We start from the raw sequence: 11,513 nt of genomic DNA on the forward strand, positions 1-11,513 counted from the left end.
ACCACCAAGAGCAACATAGTGAGACCCCCACCTTTAAAAAAATAAAAAAATAGATTAGCCAGGTGAGGTGGCTACTAGAGAGGTTGAGGCAGGAGGATCACATGAGCCCAGGAATTTGAGTCTACAGTGAGCTATGATTTTGCCACTGTACCCCAGCCTAGGTGACAGAGTGAGACCCTGGCTCTAAAAAAATAAAATAAAATATATATTACATGTATTTTTAAAAATTTGTTTTTTATTGAGATATAATTTATATTCCATAAAACTTATCCTTTTAATGGCCGGATGCAGTGGCTCCCACCTGTAATCCAAGTACTTTGGGAGCAGGGAGGCCAAGGAGAGTGGATTGCTTGAGGCCAGGAGTTCAAGACCAACCTGGCCAACAAGGAGAAACCCCATCTCTACTAAAATATACAAAAATTAGCTGGGTGTGGTGGTGTATGCCTATAATCCCAGCTACTTGAGAGGGTGAGGCATGAGAATCACTTGAACCCAGAAGGCGGAGGTTGCAGTGAGCCAAGATCGTGCCATTGCACTCCAACCTGGGCAACAGAGTGAGACTCTGTCTCAAAAAAAAAAGAAAAATTAACCTTTTAAAATGTACAACTGAGGGATTTTAGTATACTCCCAAAATTATATAACCATCACCACTATCTACTTCTAAAAAGTTTTCATCTTCCCAAAAAAGAAATCCCATTCCCATTACCAATCATTCTCTGTTTCTTCTTCCCTTCCAGTGTGTTTTCTCTCTGTATGCTTTTGCCTGTGCTGGACATTTCATATAAATGGAATCATGCAATATGTTGCCTTTCGTATCTGGCTTCTTTCATTTAGCATATTGTTGTCAAGGGTCATCTATGTTGTAGCATGGATCAGTAATACTTCATTCCTTTTATAGCTAAGTATTCCATTGCATAGACGCATCACATTTGTTTATCCATTCTTTTGATGGACATTTGGGTTGTTTCCACCTCTTAGCTATTGAGAATAGTGCTACTGTGAACATTCTTATACAGGTTTTTGTTTGAACATCTATTTTCCATTCTTTGGGGTATATACCCAGCAGTAGAATTGCTGGTTCATATGGCAATTCTATGTTTAACTTTTCGAGGAACCACCAAACTGTTTTCCATAGCAGCAGCATCATTTTACATCCCCACCAGCAATGCATGAGAGTTCCAACTTCTCCACCTCCTTGACAACACTTGTTATTGTCCATCTTTTTCATGCTAGCCATCCAAGTAAATGTAAAGCAATATCTCATTGTGGAAAATAAGTATTCCATAGATTTTTAACCTGAAAACTCATTTTTAAAAAGTAGTCTTACTTCACACCTTCCATATGTAAAACATATATGAGAGGAGCCTCTTCAGGTGAAATGGGGAAGGAGGCCTGAGCCACCCCTCTCAGTAGGTGCAGAGGCAAGTCCTCTGGGGTGGTTTGAAGACCTAGGCTCAATGCCCTTCAGCTCTGGAGTCTGAGTCTAAGGAGAATCTGAGGACTGGAGACACGTCATGTGTAGCAGCTGCCTCAGCCCTCAACCTATCCTGGTTGCCTGGGGAACCTCCTCACAGCATTTGGCCAAGTTGTGCGTCTGCCTTGCCACTGTGTTGGGGTTGCCACAGTGAGAAGAAGTTGGATGGCACCTCATCTGTGGTCCCAGATTTGAGGGTGGCTTGTGCAGGAAACAGGAAGCAAGGTGGAGAAATGCCAGCAAGTCCTGGAAGGAAGATCCTGGGTTTTGTTGACAAAGGAGGAGCAGAGGCACATAGTGGCTGCTGAGGCCATAGTCAGTGCAGGGTTTACTGAACTCCTCAGCTGTGAATAGCCCTGATAGTGCTAATCTTCTGAGATCTAGAATGCAGCTTCTGGAATACTCCCAGGCCTGTCTTCTATTCCCACCTCTCTGCATTAGCATTCTAGGAGCACCAGGCGCTCTGCTGTTTGATGGGTGGAATGTTCTGCGTTCTAGTGTTGCCTTGGCAAAGAGAGGATCCCTCCCAAGTTCTGCTCTGTTGATTGCAACGCTCTGCTTTCCACAGCTGTCAGTGGTTTGAGTCATCAGACACAGATTGTTCTGTTCCCTTGGATTTTAGGATAGCTTTCTTCTTGTATCAATGGCTAATTCTTTGAAAGAAGATAAATTATAGTACATACAGGGACTTTTGCTTAGCTGGAATATTAGATTAACCCAAGCACCTGGTTTTTCCCCCATGACTTGTTGATTGAGTAAAATGCTATCATGTCTCTTTGAAGAATGGAGCTTCCTAATTTTACATATGTGGAAACTGAGACCCAAAAGTCCTAGTAATGAAGGAGAAGGAAGCATCAATGAGAAGCCCATAATTTCATTAACAGCCCTGGAATTAGAGAATGTTAGATCCAGAGCACCTTAGAGACCATCTAATCTGACTCTTTGGTCTATCCAATGTGCTTGTTTAAAACATTGTGTTACCAACAATTGTGTGTTGATTGGGTTTGTTTTTATGAAATTTCCCAGGGGATGGTGTTCCCTGAGTTTTGGTCCAAGGCATAGCATCCTAAGTGGCCGAGACAGTAAGTGATAGGAGAAGTCATCTGTGGAAAGGCTGTGGGTGGGGCCTAAAGAAAGAGTGCAATGTATGCTTGAGGACAGGCAGGGAAGGTGCTGCAGACAGGACAAACAGCCCATGTAGAGATGCAGATTTGGGAGTGACTAGCTGAAGTCTCCTGGATGTATCAGAGAGCCAGTTGGAAAGGGTGTCAATGGGAGGGCCTTAAACAGCCACATCAAGAGCTTTGCTCTGATTTTTACCTAATCTGGGACTTCCAAGGAATTTTGAAAAGGATCCAGGCCCTTTTCTCCATTGTTCCTGCCATGACCCTGGCCCAGGCCCTCCTAATTTCTCCCCTGATTGGTAACCTCCTAACTGGTATCCCTCCCTCTCCACACAGGCTGCCTACCCAGGAACTTTCTAAAATGCAAATATGATTGTGCCCCTTTCCTATAAAGCACTTGCATGGCTTCCTGTTGCCCACAGGACAAGATCCTGGCTTAGGTGGCTCTGTGTGGCCTGCCCCCCTCCTCCTGCAGCCTCATTCCCACTGTACTTCTGCCCTCACTGGGCTCCCTAGTTTCCAAGCAGCCAGCTGTCACTCACTGCCTGTGTCCAGGCTTCTCCTTCCCTCCCATTTGCTGCTGCTGCCTGGTGAACTCCTATTCATCCCTCAAAACGCAGTGCAAATTCCTTGTGTAGGGACGCATTCCTGGATCCTCCTGAATACACTATTATGCCTTGAATGTGTTTCTGTTTTGAAGTTCACTTCATGTTACTTCCAAAATACTGGCTGCTCCCATGTTTTAGTGTTTATTGTGTGATAGGTACTGGCCCAAGCCCCGTACTCACATTATTTTACGTTATTCTCACAGTAACCATGTGAGGTGTGCTCATTACAGCCCCAGTTACAGGTATGGGCACTGAGGCTCAGAGAAGTGGTGTGACTTGCCCAAGGCATGCAGCTGAAGGGCGATAGAGGTGGCATTTAGCCCAGAGCAGTTCATATCGATTTCTGCAGTCATTAGTCTCCTGCTCCCTGGACCCCCATTGTTGGGGGGCTTAGGAAGTGTTGAGCATTTGAGGGAGCAGTCAAAGGAGTGGATGCAGCAGGGTTGCTATGGTGTGGACAAGATGGGGAAGTGGAGGGAAGTTCAGTGAGGGCAGGGGCTGGGTTTACTCTGGAGCTAAAATGATGAGAGACTATCAGCCCAGCTTCCCGCAGTTAGAGGGTTTTCTTTCTACCTTCCTTTCCAAGTGGCAGCCTCTGGCCACCTGGGGAGAGGCCTGTGGGACTCCAGGCTAAGCAGGTGGCATGGTGACAAACACCATGGCAACCTGCCTCCTTTCTGGGGCCTAGAAGGGAGGGAGGACCTGAGAGAGCACAGGGTGCACACAGTTTTCTGAGTGAGATCCTGAGAAGTGGCTCCCTTTGGGCCTGGGTGGCCTCTGCCCTCCCATGAGGGACTCTGCCTACAAGGTCCCATCCCAGTAGGGGAAATGCCTCTTCCACCTTTGTCCCTGATGAATAGCTGGCTCTGGGTTCCCAGGAGACTGTTAGCTGTACCCAGGTACAAATGCCATCCCCTTCCCTCCCCCACGCCCGGGAGGAAGGAAGAGGGAACTCAAGAGGAGGCAGGTGTGGGGTTGCCAAGCAAGGTAGTGGCAGGGACAGCTGGGACAAGGCCCTCATTGTAGCAAGGCCACACACAGCTCTAAGACAAACCAGGCATTTTGCCTGCTTCCCAGGACTGGGCCTAGCACTCTGCCTGGACCTTCCTGGCTCCTTAGAACACTCACTCACGCTGGCTTGGAAGAGCCCATCCTCAGATATGAGTCCTGCCTCTGCTGGAAAGTCCTCCTGAAGGCTCAGCCTCCTTTTTGTATCCTCCCAAAAGCCAGAAGGGCAGGGGCGAAGGTGGGAGAGTTGTTAGTGAAGCCAGGCTGACCAGAAGCCAGAGCATGTCACACCTGCAGCTGTGTGACCTTGGGCCCAAATGCAATAACAAAGCCGGCCTTGAAGGATTGCTGCTTGAAGTAATGGGCCAAGGCAGACGAGAGCACTCAGCATGGCCACCTTGCCACAGAAGGATTCAGGCAATGGCAGGTGATCCTTGGAGCCCTTACCCATGTCTCCCTCTGCACCCTAAGCTGTCAGGATCTTCCTGTGCCCAGGAGGCAGTGAGCCATTTATGGCCATCCTCATAAGCGTGGAGGAGCACTGATGTCCTCTCACCCCCAAATCACCCCTCCTCCATGGTTCCTGCTCTAGGGGCCAGCCCTACAGTTCCAGGAGGCCCTGCCTGGGTGACTGGGGCATGATGAGTGGGAAGCATTGCCAAGCTGGGGCAAGCAGCTCAGGTGACAAGCGTGGTGTCGGCAGGTCCTGCAGCCCAGCACCCGACACCTCCAGGCAGACAATGCTGGCTGTGTCCAGACCCTCCAGGGGAACAGGCCGTGTTCTATGTCCCCGCCAGGAAACAGGCCATCTGAGCAGTGCCTTTGTCCACTCAGGAGGCAGCCCCGCCACTGGCTGGGATGACCAGGCTCGGGGGAGGCCCTGACGTGGGAAGGGGGTGGTCCCCGGGCCAGAGACTCTGGGGTTTGAGATCCAGCCCCTCAGCATCTGATGTTGACCGGGTTTCGATATTGGCTCTGCCACACACCTGGGATGTGACTTGGCCAAGTCCTTCCCTCTCGGTGGCTGGATTCCTCATCTGTAAAAGGGGACTAATCACAGCACTTCCTCATAGGGTTGTTGAGAGGAGTCAATGGCATAATGTACGTAGCGTGGTTGGCACGAGGTCTGGTGTGGAGTGGGGCTCAGTGAATGCTTCCCTCCAGCATGGGGAGAGGTCTGGGCATGACATCCTCAGCCAAGTCTCCTGGAACCCAGGCTGCTGTCCCCAGTCCCTGCTGTGAGCGTGGAAGGAGGGGACTGAGGTCTCTGGAGCTGGCACAGGACCAGCACATTGGCTGCAAAGAGCCCAGGTTCCCCACTCTGCCCCAGACTCCAGTAACTCTGGGCTAATGCCCAGTATAGCCTTCTTCCTCACAACAGTGAAAATCCAGCCCAGCATGGGGCCTCTCCTCTCCTGAAACCCCGGAAAGGCTGCCCTTGGAGCCCAAGCCTCTACCCAGGAAAGAAGCCTGAGGACTCAGGGGCAGGAACCAGGGGCTTGAGTCTACCTGCCCACTTAGCAAGAGGCCCAGTGATGGGTCTCTCTAGACATGAACGCTTCCTCCTGGGTCCACCCACTGGGACATCCGCAGTGGAGGGCCTCTGCTCCCATCCACCCCAGTGCTCTTCTGCTTTAAGTCTGTGCCCCTACATTCCTGGTAAATGCCAAAACCAGCATGCGCATTGCATGGGTGGGTGCAGATATGCCTGTGTGCCGTGTGGGTGCGGGAGGGCCTGGCTGCATGTCCTGTGCCATGGGCTGGCTGCCTGAGCACATTCGTGGAGGCACGTGTGGCACGTCTTGGAATGGCAGGGACATGGTACCTTCTCGTGTTGGTGTGTATCCATATGTCTTTCTACACATGTGCTGGTATGTTGGTCTGTCTTGTCTCCCCTGTAGACGGGAAGCCCCGAACCACGCGCCAACTGGGAAGGTGATGGTCGGCGAGACCAGCCCATCCTAATTCGGGGTTCCTGGTCCTGCTCCAGGAGTCCTACGGCCTGCAGCCCCTACCAGAGAGGGAGGACTGAACAGCAAGGGGGTGTGTGGGTCTGAGTATCAGGGTCCAGGGGAAGAAGCAGGCCTGGCTTGTAGAGTAGAAGACTCAGTACCAGCAGTCAGGAGGCCCTGCTCCTGAAGCCTCTGTGACCTTGGGCACAGCCTTCACTCTGTCTGGGGCACATTCACTCATCTGGAGAACACAGGGTTGGACTGATGATTTTTAGCCACTCCTGACAGTTGTGGTTTTAAGTTGGGTGGTGGGAACCTGTGCACCAGCCCCATTCAATTCACTGGTGGAGGCAGCCGTGGCCTGCCAGGCCCTCGCTCCTGGGGTGTCCTGCCGAAGGGTGAGAAGAGAAGCCATGCCGGGCAGCGGCCCCAGCGAGAGGATGACGTGGCCTGGCCCGGCCCTTTCTGCGGGCCCCCCAACCCGCCCTCTCTCCTCAGCCCCTGGGATACCACCCATCCCACCACTTACTCGGACCCGCAGCCTCATGGCCATGTCCCTGCCGGGAAGTCGACGGACCTCTGCTGGATCCCGCAGGTGAGTCTCCCCCTTGCTCAGAGCCTAGGCTTCGGAGGGCGGGAGGCGGGCGCGGGCCTCTCTCCACCTGCCACCAACTTGCAGTGTGTCTTTGAGCAAATCATTTCCCATTCCCATCTTTAAAATGGGCTTGCTAACACCTGCCTCCTCCTGGAACTATTCAATGGCTCAAATGACACAGAGTGGATGTGAGAGTTCTCGGAACGCATAAACCACTGGATTCCTACCAACAGTAGCCTCATCAATACTGTTTGATTTTTCACAATGACTGGAGGGGAGTCGTGCAGTCATCCACTCAGACTCACCTGGTGTCCCTTGATTTTTACCCCCGGGGGTCCCTCCTCCTGTCCCCACCCCTGTATGCCCCATTCTTCTCCACCTCTGTCTCAGTCTATGCAGGGATCTCCTCCCCTGGGTTTGGGGAACCCCAGAAGTTGAGGACCTTGATAAGCACATATGAGGCCCCACCCTTGCCCCGCAGCCCTGCCGGCCTCCATTCTTGTCCCTGGGGAGCCAGGAGGACCAGCCTTCTTCTGGTTTTCCATCTTGATTTGCACTGTCTGTTCTGTCACCCCTGTCTGTGCGTCTCTCTCTCCCTGCTTCTCTCCCCTGCGGTGACCCCAAAGCGGGGGCACTTTGGGCCGCAGCGGCCTGGCAGTGTTCGCCCAGTGTCCGCAGCTGCCCGCCAGCCAGAACGAGCACCTGCCTCTTCTTCCTGCCTCCAGGCGCACCTCTCCACCCGTGAGCGTGCGGGATGCCTACGGCACCTCTTCGCTCAGCAGCAGCAGCAATTCCGGCTCCTACAAGGGCAGTGACAGCAGTCCCACGCCAAGGTAATTGGCCCCTCCTCTCTGGTCCTGGCCCTGCTGGCTGGGAACAGGTTGTCCTGGGGTGGGGCAGGTAGGGGAGCAGGATCGTGTTCTAACCACCCCCGACACCAGCATAGTCGCTGGCTGTGTGACCTTGAGCAGGTCACTTCTCCTTTATGAGCCTCAGTTCCTATCTGTAAGATGGATATGACAATATGCAGCTGTACATTAAAAAAAAAAATACAGTGGCTTAAACAAACTAGGGGTGATGCTTGCAGAACAAGGAGCCAGGGTTGGCAGCTCCCTGAAGTGTCAGGACCCCATGCCCTCTCTCCATGCTCCACCATCCTTAGTGTACAGCTTTTGTCTTTGTCATCACAGGTGGCTTCTGTACCTCCAGGTATCAGGCCTGCCCTCCGGGAAGGAACAGGTGGAAAGGACCAAAGCCCTCCTCAGAGGTTGTTTTTCTGAGAGGGACACCTTGCCCCCAAATCCTGCCAGTTCTTGCTGGCTGGAACTGGGTCATGTGAATAACTCTAGCTGCAGGGCCAGTTAGTGTCTTCCCCAGAACAGCACCACCCCAGACAAAATGGGGGTTCTGCTACGAAGAAAGCAAGATGAGTGCTGGGAAACAGCCTACAGCGTCTACCATCATGCACTTCTCAGGGGAACACTTTGAGAGTGGCAGAGGTGGAATTGGCTTGGAAGGCGAAATGTTATGAATGCAGCAGATGCCAAGTTGTAGTCTTGGGTGAGGTGAACTTGGACTCACAAAGCAGGATCATGTTGGAGAAGCAGGTGTAGGGGAGCTGTGGGTCCTTGAAGACCAGGAAGCAAGAGCTATCATGGTAGGCCTTGTCCTGCTTCCCCAGCATTGAAATACAAGTGAGAGGTTGGGGCATGTGGGGACGAGCATAGGCTCTGGATTTGGTCTCTTCCTGTCTTCAGCCTCCATTTCCTTTCTTTAAAGTGGAGCTAATAACTCAGAAGCTTCAGTGACTTGATATCTACACACCGCCTGTGCATCCTAGTTGGCCGATAGTTGATACCTCCTGTTGTTTGAGCTTTGATCTGACTTAAGGCCAGGAGATGCCTGGCCTGCGGCTCCCATGGCTGGAGCACCTCCTGGGAGGGCTCAGTGGAGAGGATGTCATTTGTATGACTCGATGTCCCGAGCCACTGAAACAGCAGCTCTTAGATTTCCATCATGACACATGTGATGGGTAACACCCATGTGCAGGACCCATGCCCCAGCATCCTGGCTGTAACACCACCCCAGAGACTGGGGGACATAGGAGTAAAGTGTTAACTTACATTTTGAAATGTTAATTTACATTTTGAATACCATATAATTGGCAACTTAATACTTTTCTATTAGTAACAGATTTTGTAACACATCTCATAACTGCAGCCCATGGAGATAATCCCAACCCCGGGGCTGAGAATTGCTCTCAGTCTTCTTACCCACAATGAAGGTTGCTGCCCCTGGGTGAGCAGTGGGGCCACAGTTAGGTCCCCTCTGCAAAAAGCCAGGCTTTCCAAGGCAGGAATAGCTGAGAAACATGCACCGTAGCATATTTTTTTTTCTAATTTTAGTTTATATATATATGTATACATACATATATTTTACAAAGATAGAGCTAGTGACTAAAAATGTGTATGTGTTAAATTTTATATTGGGGAAAAATACTCATGAAAGCAAAATGAAAAATGTAAAATAGTTACTTCCTCTCTAATCCTCAATCCTTACTAGTTTAGCTAATCTTGGTTCCCCCACTCCTACCACCCCTTGCCAAGGGGTGACTCCTCCACCCCTTGCCAAGCAGAGAGGAGACCTGCGTGACTTGGCTTGAGTTAACCTAGGGGCCATGAGGTGGGTACATAGAAGAAAACCATGTCTCATTCAACTTCTGTAACCACTTTCTCTTTGACAGTTTACGACTTACAAGTACTTTTTCCTCGGTAAACACTATACAGCATCCATGGAACTTTTAAAACTGCCTCCAGCTTGGCTGCTTCAGCAAATGGGCCTCACCAGGGCCTGCCTTTTCCAGGCTCATAAAGGGGCATTGCCCCTCCCTAGACCTGCCAGTCACTCTCCCCTCAAGGAGCAGAGTTGGATGGATGGGAACAAGGCCTGAGTCTCTAGTCGCGTGAGAACATGTCCAGGTTTTAAGCCAAGATCCAAGGTTTCTTTATGAGCAGAACAACTGGCAGCCAGAATGCTGAGAGTAGAGCTGGCTGGGCCATAGTCTGTTGTGGAGTTGGGGAGTTCTCCTTCCCTCTGAAAGCCTGGCCCTCCCTCCCCTACTGGCACCTGACTGCCCTCTGGGTGGCAATTCCTTCTCCTTTGCCCTGGTAGGGTACCATGTCAGTGTCGCCCTGTGCTGGGAGCAGTGCACGTCCAGCCTGCTGCCACCCCAGAGTACCGCAGTGGACAGGTCCCTGCCCAGAGCCGGCAGGTATTCACGTTTGTGCTCCCATGTGTCCCCCGGAGGTGAAAGTGTGAACATGTGCCTGGGCTGGTGCCCTAGTACCTGTGAGTAGCTGCGAGGCACAAGTGTGTCTCCATGTATGTGGGCATGTAGGTGTGAACGGACTGGGAATTGACATCCCAGGAAGTGTGCATGCATGTAGTGCACACCCACATGTACACAGTGGGGTTGAGGAGTTAGAGTGCCAGGGCGTGTGTGGAGAAAGCTGTGCCTGCGCCTGTCTGCCTTCCCTGTCCCCAGGCTGTGAGGGGTCTTGGTTCTAGAGAGGAGAGCTTCTGCCTCCACCTGGGAGATGTTTCCTCCTCTGAGGAGGTGAGTCCTTGTCTGCCATGCAGACCCAGAATCTGCCACTTACACCTGAGTTTCCAGCCTTCAGGCTCATTCTCTGGGTTGGAAGACGAGGTACCTGGGTTCTGGGATGCACCACTGGGATTGCCTGAGGGCCTCGGGGCAAGAGCTAACCTCTCTGAGGCCAGCGGCCCCTCTAAAAGATGAAGACAGTCCCTACTTCCAGGGTTGCTGTAAGGATTGACAGCATTGGTCAAGCGCTTGGCCTGGTTCCAGGCTTACGCGTGTGCTCTGGGATATATCTCCCCACCCAGCCATAACTAGAGCAGCCCGGAAGCCTGCATCCTGACACTGGTTTTCACTTAGAGGAACTCTACTGAAACCCACCTGCCAGAAGGCTGAGGGTTCTCCTGCCTTGTGTGGGAGGCCTGGCTTGGAGCCATCTAGTGGCCAGGGGTGGTGAGGCTGGCGTCCCCTTGCTCCCCAGAGGTAAACCTCCTGTGCCTTGCCTGACCTCTTCCTCCCTCCCTGATGATGGGCATCCCCTTGCAGGCGCTCCATGAAATACACGCTGTGCAGTGACAACCATGGCATCAAGCCCCCGACCCCGGAACAGTACCTGACCCCCCTGCAGCAGAAAGAGGTGTGCATCCGGCACCTGAAAGCCCGGCTGAAGGACACGCAGGACCGGCTCCAGGACCGGTGAGCGGGTGGCCACGAGCAGCCCTGGGGGCACCCCACCAGCTAGCTCCACACTCAGAGAAACCAGGGCCCTGGCGTGCCTCTTGGAAGGAGGAGTGGCTGGGGGTCTCCCAGCATCCATCTGCTGTCTCCTTCCCAGCAAAGCCTCTTTTGAGCCCACTTGCAGACCCTCTTTTGAGCCCACTTGCAGACCCTCATCCCCAGCAGCTACTCACCTTGACTGCTCCACCAGGCTGCTGGGGGCCAGGTGGGAGCGGTCTCCCATGAGGGCCTATCCTGTGGGGCCTCCGGCCTGTGCTATCCTCTCCCAGCTACAGCCTGGCGGCCCCTCTGGCTACTTCTTTTCCTCTGGCTCCCGACTTCCAGGAGTTGGAGCACAGGGCTTCTTTCTGACTTACTTGTCTCTTTTGTGGGGGAGAAACAACTCTTTATCCTTCCTTGCTTCTCCTGAGTGAGTC

At 52.4% G+C, this 11,513-nt stretch overlaps 1 protein-coding gene across 2 annotated transcripts in view; it reads left to right on the top strand.

Moving 5' to 3' along the window:
- SNPH (syntaphilin) overlaps nucleotides 1-11,513 on the top strand; it is a 48,804-nt gene that overhangs the window by 28,603 nt on the left and 8,688 nt on the right. The window contains exons 3-6 of one of the 2 annotated variants that reach the window (XM_011979865.1): nucleotides 5,288-5,315; nucleotides 6,116-6,761; nucleotides 7,487-7,594; nucleotides 10,906-11,055. In XM_011979865.1, coding sequence (XP_011835255.1) covers nucleotides 6,580-6,761; nucleotides 7,487-7,594; nucleotides 10,906-11,055 — 440 coding nt within the window. In that variant the 5' untranslated portion in view covers nucleotides 5,288-5,315; nucleotides 6,116-6,579. The remainder of the gene's footprint in view (nucleotides 1-5,287; nucleotides 5,316-6,115; nucleotides 6,762-7,486; nucleotides 7,595-10,905; nucleotides 11,056-11,513) is intronic. The other variant, XM_011979866.1, reaches the window with a different exon arrangement.

The sequence above is a fragment of the Mandrillus leucophaeus genome, unplaced genomic scaffold (assembly GCF_000951045.1).
Source record: "Mandrillus leucophaeus isolate KB7577 unplaced genomic scaffold, Mleu.le_1.0 Scaffold206, whole genome shotgun sequence".
NCBI classification, from domain to species: domain Eukaryota; kingdom Metazoa; phylum Chordata; class Mammalia; order Primates; family Cercopithecidae; genus Mandrillus; species Mandrillus leucophaeus.